The 19,764-nt window shown below is 42.6% G+C and overlaps 1 protein-coding gene across 2 annotated transcripts in view; it reads left to right on the top strand.

Moving 5' to 3' along the window:
* The window catches only part of MED12L (mediator complex subunit 12L), a 176,141-nt gene that overhangs the window by 13,439 nt on the left and 142,938 nt on the right, over nt 1-19,764 (top strand). For both annotated transcript variants that reach the window (XM_082223819.1, XM_082223818.1), the window contains exons 3-10: nt 1,041-1,232; nt 1,564-1,723; nt 4,580-4,749; nt 5,403-5,513; nt 7,362-7,631; nt 9,678-9,827; nt 12,007-12,106; nt 12,691-12,827. In XM_082223819.1, the coding sequence (XP_082079945.1) occupies nt 1,041-1,232; nt 1,564-1,723; nt 4,580-4,749; nt 5,403-5,513; nt 7,362-7,631; nt 9,678-9,827; nt 12,007-12,106; nt 12,691-12,827 (1,290 nt within the window). The remainder of the gene's footprint in view (nt 1-1,040; nt 1,233-1,563; nt 1,724-4,579; nt 4,750-5,402; nt 5,514-7,361; nt 7,632-9,677; nt 9,828-12,006; nt 12,107-12,690; nt 12,828-19,764) is intronic.

The raw sequence follows: 19,764 nt of genomic DNA, 5'->3' as shown, positions 1-19,764 counted from the left end.
TGTGGGTATTCATTATTTCAGTAGACAGATGTTCTGTGTAACTTGTAAGTTTACAGATTTGTAAGTAAATATGTGCTATTCCAGCAAAAGAAACTACCTTTCCTCTTGATTTTGTATCTCTTAATTCTTTGGGGTTAACACAGTGGTAACTGCAAAGTTGGGGTTTCTGGGTATGTTGATGGGACTTTGTGCAGCTCACCCTATGTGCTAATTACGACTCCAATTTAGCAGTGAATTTAAATATATAAAGCATTCAAATGAAGCCAGATGTCATATGCTTCAAGTTAAGCAGTCACGTTAAATGTGTACATATTTAACGTACATATTTAAGTCTTTTGCTGGACAGGAGCCTAACCTGGAGATAACGTACCCACAGAGGGACACTGATGCTCAAGTGTGTCTCTAATATGTTTCAAAAGTTAGACAATACTTTCATTAGGGCTAGCTAGAATCACACTGCTGAGTAAGCTTTCGAGTTCCCCAGAATTCTCCACTAGTTTGGAATATCTAGTGGCTAGAGACCAATAACTCCTGAAAAGTCCCTTCTTCAGCTGGTAGAGAATCCTGTCCCTCTCTTTGTAGATCTGGCTTCTGAATGGCTAAAGGTGGTATTCTGCTAAATGCAGAAAAATCAAAGGAAGTCACATTGGCACAGCTGCGAGGAAATAATAGCCCTAATAAAGATACTGCCAAACAGTGAATTTTGGATGTTGCTTATGATTCAACAGGACTTTCTTCCTTTTTATGTATCTGCTACGTATTGGGGTCTACCTTGATAGACGCTTCACACATTCTTAGTTAATAGCTTTTTGTTTTATAGGCACAGAGCTTTTACCTTTAAAAGATAATGGGCTATCACTTTAGCCCTTTGCAGTATGAAAACTGACTTGCAGCACCAGGGAATTTAGAATACACTCTTACTAAGCTGATGGCTTAAACAACATTGATTCTAGATCTCCTCAGATGGGGATATTGTATGTGGCAGTGTTTAATAGATACTTAACTGTGTATGTTTCTTTTATTCCCTCCCTCTCTATCAGATTGGAGCTTATTTTAGCAGCATATTAGAAGAGAAGCTAAAACTTAATACTTTCCAGGATACAGGAAAGAAGAAACCGCAAGTAAATGCCAAAGACAATTACTGGCTAGTTACTGCTCGTTCCCAGAGTGCAATTCACAATTGGTTTGCAGATTTAGCAGGAAACAAACCACTGACTATTCTGGCAAAAAAGGTACATATTAGTATTTTGAGGGCTTCATAAATTTGAGACAGGGGAGGCAATTAAATTAAAAGTGACTTAAGACTGTGCCAACCATATTGGGAACAGGTCATATTGTATAGAGTTTGAAAAAAAGTGGTTGGGAGAAGTGGGAATTCCCTCTGTTTTTCTTTACTCTGTTAGGAGTTGCTCAGTGGCTGCAGTGCAAATGTACCCACTGAGCTCTCACAACACCGTCATGAATACAGGAGGTCCATCTTTTAGTGTGAAGTTTTCTAACTTTTCATCTAACTTTGCCTCAGTTACACTGCTAACTCTTTTTTTTAACCTCTTGTCTACCCAGGTCCCAATTCTCAGTAAAAAGGAAGATGTTTTTGCTTACTTAGCAAAATATTCTGTGCCGTTGCTGCGAGCAGCATGGCTGATCAAGATGACATGCGCATACTATTCTGCCGTTTGTGAAGCTAAAATCAAAAAACGCCAGGCTGCTGATCCAAATCTTGGTAAATATATGAATTCATTGGAAATTGTAATGGATTTGTACCATAAATTGTTGTGGCGTGTTCTTGTGGTGAGCCTGGTGCTATCAATGCGTGTTCCATAGATATATTTCAGTTATTTTAGCCAAATTCTACGGTTGGTATTCAGTGAACCTTTCACACTAGTGCAAAGTTTAGTGCTAGAACAGGAAGATTCCCCCTTTCTCCTCCCCCCCCACTTTATCCTGTACCCATATCTGGTGTTGCATTGGGGGAACAGATTTGTGTTATATATTGGTGTTGTGTGTGTTCTATTGTGCAAGGAAAAATCCTGCTGCTGATGAAACCATCACCTCCTTAGCGCTATGTTGAATGCAGCTGTATAGCTATGTCTTTGCAGTTTAGAAACAATTCTGTTGCATTTTTTAAAAAGTATACATGCAAGTTTCCATTTTTGCCAACAAAAAGGTGTTAAACACTCACTACAGCAGCAGCATTAAAGAAGAATATAAACTTTTTGGGTGGCCTGTGCAAGATATATGTGAATATATATCTGTATGAATATATGTGAATTTGTTTTCCTACACCCCATTACATAATAGCTGAAAAATTGCTGTATGCATTCTTCGCAATGGGTGATATGGCTGCCTGTTGCTTTAACTACATCTTTTATTAATATTTTTTATTGATTTTTTAAAAAAGAAAAATGAGAAAGGTAGATTGACATTGCAAAATGCTCTTCACAATTTATTTACATTTAAACAATGTGGGTCCCTGACTCTGAAATTCATTACCAGCTGATCTCTGTAAAGTTGCCACACTTCAGGTCTGCAGAAAGGCCTTGAAGACCCATCCATTCTCAGGGGCATGTTCATTAGTGATGTCTTATGCTATTCTTAAGATTGAGGGATTTGGGAAACCTGAATTTTTCTTCTTGGGTTGCATGTGTACGTTTGCTGGTTTTATTAACATGGAAGGTTTTTATTTGAACTTTCATATTGCATTTTGGTTTAGTGTTGTCAGACATTATTTGTTGTGTGTGATGTTGCATGTGTGTGTATGTATATCTATATATTTTTATAATACTTCTGTGTGGCAATATCTAAGTGGGGCATCCTATTTGTGCCACAGCCATTCTGCGAATGGGAGCCTTGTTCTTAGGGTAGTGTAACAGCCAAAATAAATGTACGTCTTCTGCTTGTGGAAGATGTTGCACAATTCTTAGGGTACTTGTTGTTGTCGCTGTTGTGGTTGTGGTTGTTGTTATTATTATCCTCAGTGACAGCTATGCTTGTGTGCTTCCACTTATGCTACTGTTTGCTTAGCTATGTCAGCTGTCTAACTTCTTGCATTAATATTATTTTGGATGCCATCCAACATAATATTCACAAGAATGGTAGTAGCTGTTACTTTGCTGGAGACTTCATGACAGTAACCTAAATACATTCATGTACACTGGGCATTCATTTCTTTAAACTTTTTGTACTTGACGTTCAAGAGAGTTATGTTGTTAATTTTCAATTATTGTCTAACAGTACAGTGTGTTGTGTATTAAGATGCACATGATGGGAGCTTCAGGTGACCTTTAACCACAGAATGATGTGCATTTTCAGAGCTTCACTGAGGAATAGTAAAGCTGGACTATAGTATTGGGAGATGGCAGTTCACTTTTGGGCTCACATTACTGTGGCTTGTTCCAGTTCTTCTGATAATGCCCTTCCCTTTTCTTATGCTCCAATTATAATGGAACCAGCAGAGACTCTGAAAGAGAAAACTCAGTTGGCTGGTTCTTCTAATGTTCTCCCATTGTACAAGCTGAACTGGAGATTGTCGTATAGAAGTTATATTCCTATTAAAGGATGGAGATTGTACTTCTTTGAAAAGGGGGGAAGAGGTTATCCCAACTCCTTTTATGTTGATAACCTTTGCCAGAAATAATCCTTCGAGGTACAAGGAGCGTAATGTGTGTGTACTGATTCAGACCACTGACATGAGAAATGAAAAGTTTGTGTGTTAACTAACTTCCAACGTTAATGTGATAAATTAACTTTGCTTTCCCGTTTGTATCTTTTGGAGGCAATGAAACACAGAGCAGGGCCTCAAAAGCTAGATCACTTTTCCCCAACTTCCAAATGTTTTGGACTGCAACTCCCATCAGCTTAAGCAAGAACCCATAATCCTCCAGGTGTCACTGAACAACAATCCCCACCAGTACATGGCCATTGGCCATCCCTGCAAGGGCTGATGGGCCTTGTAGTTAAGCAGCATCTTGAAGACCAACGTTCCCTACTCCTAACATGAACACATATGCTTATAGGCTGTACTGTATAGTGTTGGCAAATTCAACAGCTCTGATAATACAATGTGAGGAAAATCCTTTAAAACTTGAGGTAACACCTCTTGTGTATCTGTTTTATTTCCCACCAGAGATAGCCGTTCACAGCCATATAATTGCACTGCTTGTAAATATTGCTTTTTGTCTCTTGTGCATTTCTCTCTCTCTCTCTCTCTCTCTCTCTCTCTCTCTCTCTCATTAATACAAAATAGAACAGAAATCTCTGTGAGGTGGTGAAACTCGCAGAACACAGTTAGGTTCACCAATAACAGTTGTAATCTGCAAAGAAGCAAGATTTGTAAGAACATAATGCAGAGCATGCAATCATTTAGCAAAAATGCTTTGAAGATACTGCAGAGGACAGAATGCCATGCTAGGAGCCATTTGAACAGGCTCTGTGTTAAAGACCTGCTGTTTATTGTCTTGAAAATGTACTTTGATAGTCTAGCTAATTATCATGTTAATTGTTCATGTTGTGTATCTCCTCATGTTGTCAGCTGATGGGGGGGGAATCGTGAGAACTCATCTAATTTCTGTCTTCATAGAATGGACTCAGATTTCAACCAGATACCTCCGAGAACAGCTGGCAAAGATTGCAGAATTTTATCACATGACCTCAAGCCAAGGCAGCAGCTCTGCAGCTGTATCCCCTGAAGTGGAACAAGCCCTGAAGCAGTGGGAATATAATGAAAAGCTAGCTTTCTATATGTTCCAGGTAACCTTTTCCAATAATGTGCTAAGATGTCGTTCTCCGGGGCAAAATAACAACGCAGCTGATTTGTTTTAAATCACCTCTGCTCCGTGTCCACTGTACCATCAAACAACAACAATATGATTTCTTATCTGCTGGATAGAAGGGGACAACAATGAAAGCTAGGAATGCTGAATGAGGAAACTTGAAATCTAGGGAGCAGAAAAACTTGTAGACTTATCCAAGAATCTTGTCTGAGTTTGTCTTCCTTTCTCTCTCCCAAAAAGAGATACAGAAGGGAAGACCTTGTTTAGGAATGTTCAGGAGACAGTCTCTGTATTTCAGTCTCAGTCTTTGCCACAGAAATCAAGTATATTTAGGCTGTTCAGTCCCTTGTAGAATCTTTTCAGATACTTGAATGACTGGCTTATGTATCAGCTTTTTTTTTAATAAAAAAATGATTGTTTCAAATCATTCTATTGTTTGTCTAAAATGGTTTGAATGATTGGGATGCTACTTTAATGTTGTTAGGTTGTGTTTTTTTAGTTTTAATTGGTAACTTGAGTAATGGAACACTGGGACATAGTACCAATTGCACTCTTTACTCTATCTATCTATCTATCTATCTATCTATCTATCTATCTATCTATCTGTGATCTTTCTAAACTTCATTGCAGGAAGGACTGTTCGAAAGACACGAATATTTAACATGGATATTGGATGTCTTGGAAAAAATAAGGCCTGCTGATGATGAACTTCTAAAACTCCTACTACCACTAATATTGCAGGTACAGAGCATCATACAATTTTGCCACAGTTCAAAAACCAGCTTCCAGACATGGAGTAGTAGAGCACTAAAGGTATGATTGGTTCACATATCCAAGGAGCACGCAGCGAGAAGGGAGAGATTTTCTCAGGCCTTCCTGCATGATCACAGCAGGCAGCTGGCTTAGGACATGGGAGCGTTGACATCCTCGTCAATGAACCTCACCACCCCAGACATCAATAGTTTTGGTTAATTTAGTTGAATAATTCTGATTGGCAATTCCTATAGTTGCTGTATTGTAATAACCGTAACCTGTTACCTATATTTATTGTCTCGAGTCTTTTTGGGTGTGTTGGCAATATAATTTTGCCATAGTTCAAAAACCAGCTTCTAGACACAGAGTAATAGAACATTAGGGACCTAGGTGGCGCTGTGGGTTAAACCACAGAGCCTAGGACTTGCCGATGAGAAGGTCGGTGGTTCGAATCCCTGCGACAGGGTGAGCTCCCGTTGCTTGGTCCCTTTTCCTGCTAACCTAGTAGTTCGAAAGCATGTCAAAGTGCAAGTAGATAAATAGGTACCGCTCTGGCGGGAAGGTAAACTGTGTTTCCATGCGCTGCTCTGGTTCGCCAGAAGCGGCTTAGTCATGCTAGCCACATGACCCGGAAGCTGTATGCTGGCTCCCTCGGCCAATAAAGCGAGATGAGCGCCGCAACTCCAGGGTCGGTCACGACTGGACCTAATGGTCAGGGGTCTCTTTACCTTTACTTTGTAGAACATTAAGGGTGAAATCCAATGGCAGCAGCCCACTTGCAGTCCCGGACTTCCAGTTTCTCTTTTCCAGCCTTCCCTGGCGCTCCCAAAATTTGTTCCAGAAGGTGCATGCAGAGAAAATTGGGTTCATTCACTCAGCTGTGTGAGTGAACATCCATGTTGGATATCACCATATACTTCAGCAGTGTTAGAAACAGAGATGTGAATGTTAGGAGCTAAATGGCACCTCAAACCTAGGTTATGGACACAACAACCAAATGTCTAGGCATTTTTCACATGATCTAGTCCTTCCCTTGCTCACCCCACTAATATTCTTAAGAGGGTCTCTTCTCCAGCCTTCAGAGAGTAGCTGGAAGTGGGGAGGAAGAAAAAGGTCCTCCTTTCCTTCCATTCTGCAGTTTTAATCTGAAACCTTAGGCGCAGTACTGCACCCAGAGCTCAGAAACTGATGGAATTCCCTGTCGCAAAATGCGCCTAGAACAATGGGAGTTTCGAACACTGTACTTCAGCTAAGCATTTTGTGAGTTGGTCGTGTTCTACAGTGTTCATAATAGGAGTTATTGCAATGGGGGCATATTGTGGTACATGTTTGGGTCTAATGCACTATTGATTAATCCGTTGAGTTACATCCGTACCGGCATATGTGGGCTACGTGTTTAAAAATAAAATACAAGGTCTTTATTAGTATGATTAATGTAAGTAGGTTTAAGATGTGGCTATGAAACTCGCACTGCATAAAACAAATCTCAGATTGTTTGTTCCTTTGATTTGATGATGTTCATATTTGTAAGGCCCCAGGTTCAGTCCCCAGCATCAGGGTCACATGTAGCAGAGAACCATTCTCTGCCTAAGAAGCTGGAGAGCTGCTGCCAGTCAGAGTAGGCTAGCCTTCCCCAGCCTGACGCCCTGCTGCCATGCTAGCTGGTGCTGATGGGAGTTGTAGTCCTAAGCATCTGGAGGGCTGCAGAAGGCTGGAGTAGACAATCCTAACCTGGACTGACCACTCGCCTGCATTGGTACAAAACGGTTTTTGAAATGTTGGTTGGAATTTTATGGTTTAGGATGAATGACTTTTATTTCTAAAAATGTTTTTCAGTATTCCGAAGAGTTCGTTCAGTCGGCCTACCTGTCACGCCGACTTGCTTTCTTCTGTGCCAGACGCCTCTCTTTGTTAATAAGTGACAGTCCTAACCTCATAGCTGCCCACTCACCTCATATGATGATTGGACCAAATAACCCACCTCTAGCGGTTCCAAGCCCTACTACAGCCGGGCCTGTGGTCAACCCTGCACAGCTAGTGTGTTCGGATTTCCTTTCTTGCCCACAACATCGTCCACTGGTTTATGGACTCAGTTGTATGCTGCAGGTGAGGGATTCTTCTTCTTCTTCTAATGCTCTGTTTGTACACCAGGGAACTGCTGGGTTTCAAAAGAAGAAGCATTTGGTACCAGTTGTTTTAAAATTTTAGTAATAGTGCTCTCTGTTTTGTTTTGTTTTTTAACTTAAATGTTTCAGGTATGCTAGAAGAGATTAAAATTCATACCTGATGCTGATAGCAATCATTGGGAGAATAGAGCTGAATCAGATGCACAATCTTCCTGAAGAGGTCTTGGTTCAGTTCTCTCCCAGGCATGCAGAGTTCTCTAAGAACAGCCACGATGGCTAGAATTTTTTTTTTTAAAAATTAAATTTTCTTCTTTGTACTATGAGATCAGTACTGCTCTTGATGGTGAAGTGTGCTAATTTTGACTGTCACTTTCTTTCACAGGACAGGGTGGGGTTCTTTTTGTATTATATGGGTAAATTATTTGGGTGTCTGTGGTTTTAAATTTTGTATGTTTTTTTTGTGAGTGGCCTTGAGTAAAAAAAAAAGTACCTATGAAATATATACCGTATTTACTCAAGTCTAATGCACCATCAAATATAATGAGTACCTTAATTTTCACAATGTAATTTGGCCCCAAAAGGTGTGCATTAGATTCAAGTAAATATGGTACATAATATCAGTGTGTTCTTCCAGTGTGTGTTCTCTTAGTTGGCCAAGAGCAATAGGCCATCAATCATACACACACACACACACACACACACACTTTCAGGGAGAAAGCCCCGCTGAATTCGGCTTAATTTCTAGTCGATATGTGTATGACTGTTCTGTTAGACTGACTGTCTTACCTATATGACACACTTCCAATCTTCAAAGAAGCATTGATATTTTTATAATAAATAACAATGCTTTTCCTTGTGCTTATATTATAAATAATTCTTTCTTTGAACTCCAAGGTATGTATTAACCAGCAAGTAGTTTTAAATTTTTTTTGTTTTGGACTTCAACTCCATTCCAGTCCTATAGGCAGAAAGTCTGAGAAAATGGTTTTAGGGTTCTGTGTTTTAACAATATACCGTATTTTTCGCCCTATAGGACGCACTTTTCCCCCTCCAAAAATGAAGGGGAAATCTGGGTGCGTCCTATGGGGCGAATGCAGGCTTTTGCTGAAGCTTGGAGAGCGAGAGGGGTCAGTGCGCACCGACCCCTCTCGCTCTCCAGGCTTCAGGAAGACATCCGCAGCCTAGGCAGCCCTGCAGGGCTGTCTAGGCTGCGGATAGTAGCCTGATTCCCGCAGCGCTGGGTGCGCTGAAAGCAGAGTGCCCGGCGCTTCAGGACCACATCCAACAGCGAGGGAAGCCCTGCAGGAGTTCCCCGCAGGGCTCCCCACGCTGCGGATAGCAGCCTGCCTCCCGGCGCGCAGGGCACCCTGAAGCAGCGCGCCCCGCGCGCTGGGCAGATATCGGCCAGCCCCACAAGCTCGGGGGACAGCAGGGAGGCGCAGCGCCACCATCCCACTGTTCCTCGACCTGGTTCGGTTTCCCCGACCTGGTTTTGGGGGGGAAATAAAGGAATTCCCCCCCTTTATTCCCCCCCCAAAAAACTAGGTGCGTCCTATGGGACGGAGCGTCCTATGGGACGAAAAATACGGTAGCTGTCTTCCAAATTGCAATAGCTTCACGATGCATTTTGATGGATTTGGATTGTTTGGATTTCAGTCTGTTCATTTTTTAGAAAGAAGCTTTGAATCCTCTGTAAACTGAGCCCCAAAATAGCACACATATACTCAGCGGGGTTCTCCCCCCCCCCCCGTCTCTAGGCATGTACTGGTGTGTCTTCTCTCTGATCAGATTGAGATTGGCATGAAAGAGATACAAATGTAAATTGAGCCGATCCATATTAAAATGCAACTTCTAATTAAATATGTTAAAGGACATTTTAATTGGATTTTTTTTTTAAGTAAACAAATTCTGATACTACTTTCATTTCTGTTTTGTACTGGTATTTTTTGGCCATCTACCTGCATGATCTGAATTGAATTGAATTATCTTATTAAATGAAATTATTTTTATATTCTTCCCGTTGCAGACAATAACTCTCTGTTGCCCAAGTGCCTTGGTGTGGAATTATTCCACAAATGAAAGTAAAAACATCAATCCTGGTTCACCTTTGGATTTACTTCAAGTTGCTCCATCTAGTTTACCTATGCCTGGAGGAAATTCTGCGTTTAACCAGCAGGTATATTCATTTTAAAATGTACACAATGCATGTAATGTGCTGAGAAATTATGTATCCTAGGCTAGAGTCATTTAGATGACTGTGTTTATAAAGTGTGTTCATGTGAGAGATTTTCCTCATTTCTCCTTTGGAGGGAGCTATCTTTACGTATGAGTGTGTATCACTGTGATTCCTTAGCAGAACAGGAGGGGGAAAAGCAAGAATAGAGTTTTGTCGTTGGATTCGACTTTCTGAGAATCTATTAGCCATTATTTATTGTTTTATTCATCCCCCCCAGCCCTAGCTCCTAATAATCATAATAAAAAATAATATCATTAAAACTTTCTAAAAACTCTGTAAGACAGAGTTGTTCTGCCTGGCCTTTGGCTTAGAATCAATTTGATTCCCCCCCCCTCTTTCATTTTTTCGTTTTTCCTCCTGTGAAGAGACTGCATTTTAATGTTTTAATGTTGTATTTTAATCTTGTTTATTAAGTTGTATTTCAATCAACCTGTTTTTATCATTGGTTCTTAGCTGCCCTGAGCCCAGTCTTGGGTCGGGAGGGCGGGGTATAAATAAAATTTATTATTATTATTAAAAACAGTTCAAAAACATTTTTTCATCCAATGATTTCAGAATTGCCAGGAAAAGTATCTTTCACTATCAAATGCCTGGGTAAATGGGAATGTTTTATCAGTTCCTCCTGAAAGTCATGGATGTGGGACACAGATGCACCTTGTCAGGAAAGACGTTCAGCAAACAGGGTGAACATGACCAATGTTGTTTTTAGGATTGAAGCTGTTGAGCTTTTTAAAGGATTTTACCCCAGGAAATAAACTGCCACAGGGGCCGGATTAAACTGACCAGCGGGCCAGATTACGCCCCCAAAACAGACTTTGGACATGCCTGGTTTATGCCAACTGGGCAGTCCCTAATGATGGCATCACTACCTGGCCTAGGAGGGCAGGGCCCTGACTGACTCCAGCTACAAAAGCTGAGGCTGCTGAACAGACGCTTTGGCTGGAGTACTGTTGGGTTTTTGTTTTGTTATTATTGTAAGTAAAGGTAAAGGGACCCCTGACCATTAGATCCAGTCGTGACTGACTCTGGGCTTGCGCACTCATCTCGCTTTATTGGCCGAGGGAGCCAGCGTACAACCTCCGGGTCATGTGGCCAGCATGACTAAGCTGCTTCTGGTGAACCAGAGCAGCACACGGAAACGCCGTTTACCTTCCCGCCGGAGAGGTACCTATTTATCTACTTGCACTTTGACGTGCTTTCCAACTGCTAGGTTGGCAGGAGCAGGGACCGAGCAACAGGAGCTCACCCCGTCGCGGGGATTCGAACCTCCGACCTTCTGATCAGCAAGTCCTAGGCTCTGTGGTTTAACCCACAGTGTCACCCGCGCCACCCGTCACAGCGCCACCTGTTATTATTGTACTCATTGTTTAAATTATTTTAAACTGCATTATAACTTGTGCGTTTTTTAATTTTGGGTTTGTTTGTTTTTAATTACGGGAAGAAAGATGTGCCTCAGAAGAGAGAAGCTGGGCAGAGCGAGGGGTGGCCCCAATCATAGTGGTTCTGGACAAGGAGAAGGGTGTGGGGTGTGGAGGGGTGAGGCAGGCCAGGTAAGGGGCACATGGCACAGGTAGTTAGCAACTGTGCTGTGTGCCAGTGCCTCCTGCAACCTGGGAAATTATGGTTGTTGCTGAATGCCAGGTCGGCTCTGAGTAAGACCTCCCTCATCCATGATTTGTTTAAGGATAAGGAGGCTGATCTCTTCTGTATCACTGAGAAATGGCTGGGTGAGCAGGGTGGAGTTGGTCTGCTTGCCTTACCTGAAAATGGATATTGTTGAGCTGGAAAGATTCAGAAAACGACAACCGAAAAGTTCAAGGGGATGAGAGCAGCCCTTTGTGCTGCCACTCTGGAGTTTTATTTATTTTTTAGTTTAAGATTTTGGAATGTTTTCTGAAGCAAGCCGTTTTAGAAAAGTAGTCCCATTTTAGCCTGTAAGATAGTAAACGGGAGATACCATACTGCTTCTTTGCCCGACGTGGTTTATCCAAAGCTGCTATTACTTTATGTCTGTTTAGTAGTTGTTCTCTGCCCTCAAGAAACTGGATAAGCCTAGGAGAAATCTGACATGTGTTTGATATGTGATTTTCGCAAACACTAGCCAATTACTCTTTTTCAGGTACGGGGAAAGATTTATGAAGTAGAACAGCAGATAAAGCAAAGAGGCCGTGCTGTGGAAGTGCGATGGTCTTTTGACAAATGCCAAGAAACAACTGCAGGTAAAAACTGTGTGTGTGTGTGTGTGTGGGGGGGAATCAAGTTTAAAGATATATATCGGGTACTGTAAGCCCTTACTGGCCTATATTCCTCTTGGATTTCAGTGTGATACATTAGAAGGAGGCTAAAATGCCTCCAGTTTTGATGATTGATCCATCCTAAATTCTTGCAATCATCTATTTTGAAAGATGCGACTAGGCAGGTTAAAGCCAGAAGGAAAGCAGTAGAGACTTGAAGAAAAACACTGAAAAGGGTGGATGGTATTATCAAATACTTAAGACAAGTTCCTACCATTCTTTAAGGTGAGAATCAAAAACAAGACAGTGCTGTTGTAGAAACTTAAAAAAAAAAATTCTAACTTTTTTTAATTGATAAATACAATACTCACAAACGCAAAACGAAACACGAAATGAACTTATTACACATACATACAACTCCTTAATTCCTACAAAAGAAAACAATTGTAGAAACTTTTATTTGTTCTTTTTTTTGTTTTCTGTTTTATAAGACGACAGTTAATACTATATAAAGAATTTCTCGGATTTCACAATGTAAATATACTCTTTTCTGTTTCTCTGTCTTCTAGGGGTGACTATCAGCCGCGTTTTGCACACATTGGAGGTTCTGGATAGACACTGCTTTGATCGATCAGATTCTAGCAATTCAATGGAAAGTCTTTATCACAAGATTTTCTGGCCAAACCAGAACAAGGATAGCCAGGAGGTAACTGCATTTTCCCGCCTTCTAAGTTTATAAATGGTTAAAGACTCATTTTCTCATTCTCTTCTTCACCAACATGATTGATTGACATTTGAAGCATCATAATAGTGTGTGTTCAAAATATTTGCATCCTGTCTACTGGCCAGTAGCTTTCAATGAGGCAGTTAATGCTACTTCCTGTTTTGATCATTCTCTTGAGTGGCACACTACTCTGTTTCTAACATGCTGTGACACAAGATTGCCCAGAAGTCGTGTCTTTGATGGTTGTGAGAGATGTGTACCTGCAAATTCCTAGCAGTGTTTCTTAGATGCTCTTTCTTACATTCACAGTAAATTTTAGGGCTGAGCCAAAACCAGGAAGGAGGTTATCCCAGAAGGGCCAAAAGATAAAAAAGAGTTAAATAGTTTATGCACTTCGGTTAATAGGAAATGCTGCACGTTCTACTGCATATAAATTCCCATCTTTTCAGTAATTTGGCATTGTTTTACACGACGTTCTAGTTAAATTACGTTTCTAGAACTGTTGCCGCAATAACTATTTTACATTAACAGGTATTTAGAAAGGTGCAATTATACACACGTACACACATATTTATATAGGTGCAGGAGAGAGGAAGAGATAAATGCAAGGATTTATAAGTTCCTTTATGTATTTACAGCTAAACATTTTTATTTTTTTAAAATCCACCAACACTAATATCAGCACAATGTGTAAAAAATATCCATTCAGAATCATTTGATTAGCCGGTTGACATATTATGGCATTGTTTTTAAATTTATAATGTGGTATAGCTGATCAATAAAGCTAATATTACCAGAGCAAAATTTGGATGGGTACACTGGTACAAAATAACTAACAAACCAGAGATTCAGGTAGGTAGCCGTCTTGGTCTGACACAGTCGAAATAAATTTAAAAAATTAAAAAATTGTCCAGTAGCACCTTAGAGACTAAGTTTGTTCTGGGTATACAAACTTGGTCTCTAAGGTGCTACTAAACCAGAGATTGTTATTGACAAGTAAATCTAAGTAAATATTAAGTTGTGTATTAACTTCTGCTTTTACAACTAGCAGTTCATGTAAATTTATGTTTGCTTCCCACTACCTGTAGGAAGTTTAAACAAACTCATTGTCTTATACTTTTCTCCTTTCTCTTTTTCTGTGGGTGGTTGTGTGTCTTTCATGTGCTTTCCCAAAACCATTAATTTTGGAAGGTGAAAAGTGCTGGGGTCTAGTCTGCCTTTCCGCTCCTTTTCTTATAGTGCCCTATAAGTCTCTGTATTCTTGTTTGCTTGCTTTTGGGTTTTAGAGTTACACTCCACCATTACAGTGTGCTTATATGCTGAGAAAGATAGGAAGTGATTGGTTTCTGTTCCATGTTCTCTGCAGCTGCTGGTTTTCTGTGTCCGCTGACTTGCATCTGTCACAGCAAATGCTATCTTAACTTGCCTGATCTGTGAAGGTTGCTGAAAAACTGTGTATTAATTTAATGTGTTTGGCTTGCAGCTGACAGAACAAATGCTGTATTGGTAGATCTGCTTATGTTGGCTCTGGTGACCACAATCTACTGTGCTGTCAGACCAACTCAGCTGCAGAGGAAGTAACAATTTTAGAATGTTTCAAAGGAACTATGCCACAGCTGATTGTCTGAAAACTGAAGCATTGTTGGCTTTGGTGTGTCTATATGTGTGTGTGTGTGTGTGTGTGTGTGTGTATGTGTATGAGGATGTGGGGGAAACAACAGCTCTCTTGAATCATTAAATGATAAATGGTCAGGAGGAAAGTTGTGAACTTCCTAGTGAATAACTCTAAATGAGATTTCATAATCGTTCATTTATAAGAATATAGGAAAATCCCCACTAAACCAGGCCTCAAAGCCCATGTATTCCATTGTCCTGTAGTACAGTGACCAACCACATGCCTGTTGGAAGCCCCACAAGCAAGACCTGATCCTAACACATTCTCCTCACTTGTGGTTCCCCCCTACTTGTATTCAGAGTTGCGTGTCGAGGTCCCCAAGCCACACACATCAATTTTGGTTTGGGTTTTCGGCACGATTTTGTCCACAACTTTATTTAAATACATCCAGGTGAGTGGTTGCTTAGGCATTGGTTCAGACTGTCTGTCCTTGCCCAGGGGACAGAACTGACTTCCGGATTCCAGCGAAAGCCAGTGCGGGAAACAAATTTTGGGGAGAAGATGAAGCTGGGTCTCAGTCCCTCCCTTCTCACCCTCCTGCTCCTGGTGGCGTGCACGGCCCAAGTCCGATGCCAGGGACAAGGACGAAAAGAATGGCAAGCCCCCTGATTCCTTTAACGGAATTCCCTTTCCGCACCACCATTGGAGGGCTAGGCACTTACCCCTCCACCAACCAATTTTAACCAATGCCTAACCGTCAACTTTACAAGTTGTGACGATTTGCTACGCAGTAGGCAAAACCAAATGGCACCAGCCAATCAGCCAAATGGACAAATTCGTACCAGGCCCTGCCACAAAGCAGATGACCCCATGACAGGCATAGCAAGGTCAAGTGAACAACCCCCCCCAATATAGGGAGGGTGGGCGGGTGATCCGGTGCAAAGTTGGGTGACCAGTATTTAAAACCTCTGACCCCTCCTTCAAAATTGGCAACAAGCAGTTCTCCCCAGTGACCCGATTAACCAGTACACTGCCTGGGTCCCTCCACAAATCAGCCCAGCAACAATAGGGTGGCTTGTATCCCCCACCGCAACACGCGCTCTCTGCTAGGGAGAACACGGTTTACTGTATTTTTTGCTCTATAGGACGCACCGGACCATAGGACGCACTTTGTTTTAGAGGGGGAGAACAAGAAAAAAAAATTCTCCCGCTCTCTGCCAAGCGCCCCTTCAGTGAAGCGGCAGGAGGCGCTGTGCAGAGAGGGGGAGAATTCCCCCCTTGTTCTCCCCCTCTAAAACAAGGTGCCGTTCAAGGTGCGTTCAGTCGCCTTCAGTGCGCACCGACCCCTCTCGCTCCCCAGGCTTCAGGTTCCTTTCAACCTGCTCTTTGGGGCTGGTGGGGGAAAGCCCACCACCAGCCCCAAAGAGCAGGTTGGGGAGCAGCGGAAAGGTGTGCAGCCTTCCGCAGCTCCCCGAGCTTGTGGGGCTGGTGGTGGTGGGAAGTGCTGCTTTTCCTCACTGCCAGCCCCAAAGAGCAGGTCGGGGAGCAGCGGAAAGGCGCGAAGCTTTCCCACTGCTCCACGAGCTTCTCGGGGCTGCCGGGGAATCCCAGGGCTATGGCTTCTTTAGCCCCACGCACCCTCTCCCGGCTGGAGAGGTGGCGCGCGGCTAAAGAGGCTGCTGTCATAGCCGTGCGCCGTCTCTCCAGCCGGGAGAGGCTGAACGGGGCTATGGCTTCTTTAGCCCCATGCAACCTCTCTATGGCAATACCCCCACCTCCCGCAAAAGCCCACAGGAGCCGCACACCCTTTAAGGAGCGCGCGGCTCCTATGGGCTTTTCTACGAGGAGGAAGAAGGGACTGACTGACCGCGTCAGTCCCTTCTCCCTTCTGAGGAAAAGCCCGCAAGAGCCTCACGGAGCTTTTGTGCGGCTTTTGGCGGCTTTTCCTGCCTGCCTCCCCCCCCTGAATTCGCTCCATAGGACGCACACACATTTCCCCTTCATTTTTGGAGGGGAAAAAGTGCGTCCTATAGAGCGAAAAATACGGTACATTGCCTCTGACATTGAAGAGCATATCTGTCATGGCCAGAAGACATTGGTAGCCTTATCTTACATGAAATCATGTAAGATAAGCGGTGGGAGAGCCAGTGTGGTGTAGTGGTTAAGAGTGGTGGACTTGTAATCTGGTGAACTGGGTTCGCTTCCCTGCTCCTCCACATGCAGCTGCTGGGTGACCTTGGGCTAGTCACACTTCCCTGAAGTCTCTCAGCCTCACTCACCTCACAAAGTGTTTGTTGTGGGGGAGGAAGGGAAAGGAGAATGTTAGTCACTTTGAGACTCCTTAGGGTAGTGATAAAGCGGGATATCAAATCCAAACTCTTCTTCATTTAAGGCCTTCCAGGTTGGTTTCCATCACTACATCTTATTGGAACGAAGTCTTGTAGGAAACATTACAAAACTGTGAAGTGCTGCGTTTTTAGGAATAAGTGTAGCCTTGTATAAGAACACACTGCAGAACTTTCCATTTCGAAAAGCCAAATAGACTTGCAGTGCAATGCCTATGGAGTTCAATGTAAGTTCCGTAACTGTGCATAGCACAGTGTCCTATTATATAACCATCTGGTTTTAGTTCTTTCAATCTTGTCAGATGTAAAAGGCTGGTATCACACCTGCCTTCGCTGCGTGACATGTCATGTGAATGTCTCTCTCCTTCCACTTGTCCTATCTGCTGCTCCTGCAACCCCCAAAAATCTTCTATGGAGGATGTGGAATAATCCAGAGCATATCTGAGGGTGGTATGTGAGCTATAGGTGGGAGGAGAGGAAAAAGAAATTGTGTTGTACAAGTGGAAATCTGTTGACACAGGTATCACTGCATGTCACCTACAGTCTTTTGCATGCTTCTGGGGAGTAGCTACATGTTTTGTCCATGCAAATATACATTGATGATGGGCCAGATATTCACTTTGCTACTATTTTGAATATATCTAATATTTGAAAATCCCCGCGGTTCGAATCCCCGCGGCGGGTTGAGCTCCTGTCATTCGGTCCCAGCTCCTGCCCACCTAGCAGTTCGAAAGCACCCTTAAGTGCAAGTAGATAAATAGGTACCCCTTTATAGCGGGAAGGTAAACGGCGTTTCCGTGTGCTGCTCTGGTGCCGGTTCGCCGGAGCAGCTTCGTCACGCTGGCCACGTGACCCAGAAGTGTCTGCGGACAGCGCTGGCTCCCGGCCTCTAGAGTGAGATGAATGCACAACCCTAGAGTCTGTCAAGTCTGGCACGTACGGGCAGGGGTACCTTTACCTTTACTAATATTTGGAAAAAAATTATTTGAGCCACTAGATGGCAGCCTTTTTAAAACTAAAGAAAAGCTTCAGTGTCATCTGGAATAGTTTTTTTAAAGTTGTGTTTATTTTATCCTATAAAAACTTGAATATGGTTTCATGTGCAAGCTGTACATAGCCATTATGGATAGTAGCCATTGATAGAAACATCAAACATTAAAAGCTTCCCTATACTGGGCTACCTTCAGATGTCTTCTAGAAAGACATCTAACATATTGTTGTAGCATTACCTCTTTTTTATGCCTCTTTGATTTCATTCTCCACCTCAAACTCAGCATTTTGGTTGGAACTATAGCATGAAATGAATCTTGTGGCCTGGTATTACTACCCACAATAATTCTGTGAAGAAGTCTGCCTCTCTGGGGATTTCTAGCTTGTTGGATTTATTTCCTCTTTGATGTACAGCGATGCCACCGCTAGAACACCCCTCCCTGTCCTTCCCAAAGAGAGTTCCCGTTCAAAGATAACCATGTCCCATTCGTTCTCTCCATTCTACCTGGTTTCCATTATGCCCACTCTATATCTAAGATCAAGAACTCCAGCTTCACCATCTTAGCTCAGAAGTTTTGAGCATTACAGCGGTACCTCAGGTTAAGTACTTAATTCATTCCGGAGGTCTGTACTTAACCTGAAACTGTACTTAACCTTGAAGTACCACTTTAGCTAATGGGGCCTCCTGCTGCTGCCGCGCCGCCGGAGCACGAGTTCTGTTCTCATCCTGAAGCAAAGTTCTTAACCTGAAGCACTATTTCTGGGTTAGCGGAGTCTGTAACCTGAAGTGTATGTAACCTGAAGCGTATATAACCTGAAGTGTATATAACCCGAGGTACCACTGTAGTGTAAAAATACTTATATACAGTGTTCTGTCTCCAGATGTCTCTGGCACCTGTTTTATGCTACGATATTTTGGCCTCTTTTAATTCCTATCATGTGCTTCTGAACTCTCAATGCCTAGTTCTACGCCTTCCTCACTTGAATGATCACCATCATTTTATGCTGCATCCCTGGGAGATGATTTGTTCCAAACTGCTGGACGCTCCTTGATCTCTGTTGGCCTTCTCCCTTGTTGTTAGTTTAAAAGCTTGTTCTGCCATCTTTTTGATTTAAGTGCCAACTGTCTGGTTCCCTCCTAGTTCAAGTGGAGCCTGTCCCTTTTGTACAGGCCAGCTTTGTTCAGAAATATTCATCGGTGCCTAACAAATCCAAAATCCTACTCCTGACGCTACTGACCCATCCACTCATTGAGACCCTATAGCTGTGCCTGCCTAGCTGACCCCATGCATGGGACTGGTAGCATATCAGAGGAAGCCACTTTGAAGGTTCTTCCTTTCAGCAATGTTACAATCATTACCCATCCTTTGCCACAAGGCCCTGGCGGGTAAAATACAGCACTAAAACAGTTCAAAACAAAATGCTGTAATAGCCAGAGTGGTCCTAAAATGTATGCATTTCAAGTGTCAAAAGAGATGTGTCTTCAGCATACAACAAAAACTGTAAAATGAAGGTGCTAGATGCAACTCTTTGGGGAAGGATTTCCACAGTGTAGGGGCTGCCACAGAGAATGTTCTCTACCAGGCCTTTCTTCCTTTCTCCCTTTCTTCTTCTCTCTCTCATATTCAGTCACAAACACACAAACGCACACACATACAAAAACTCAAGAGGGCACTGCAACTGTCAAGAGGCCACATCTACTGATCCAAGATGGCTGCAGCCATGTTTAATAATAACACAGTGGTACCTCAGGTTACATATTCTTCAGGTTACATACGCTTCAGGTTACAGACTCCACTAACCCAGACATAGTACCTCGGGTTAAGAACTTTCCTTCAGGATGAGAACAGAAATCGTGCTCTGGCGGCACGGCAGCAGCTGGAGGCCCCATTAGCTACAGTGCTGCTTCAGGTTAAGAACACTTTCAGGTTAAGAACGGACCTCTGGAACGAATTAAGTACTTAACCTG

The sequence above is a fragment of the Podarcis vaucheri genome, assembly GCF_965113315.1.
Source record: "Podarcis vaucheri genome assembly, chromosome: 5".
Taxonomy (NCBI): Eukaryota; Metazoa; Chordata; class Lepidosauria; order Squamata; family Lacertidae; genus Podarcis; species Podarcis vaucheri.
Note: the sequence above shows the minus strand (reverse complement) of the source record. Positions and strands in the feature narration are given on the sequence as shown.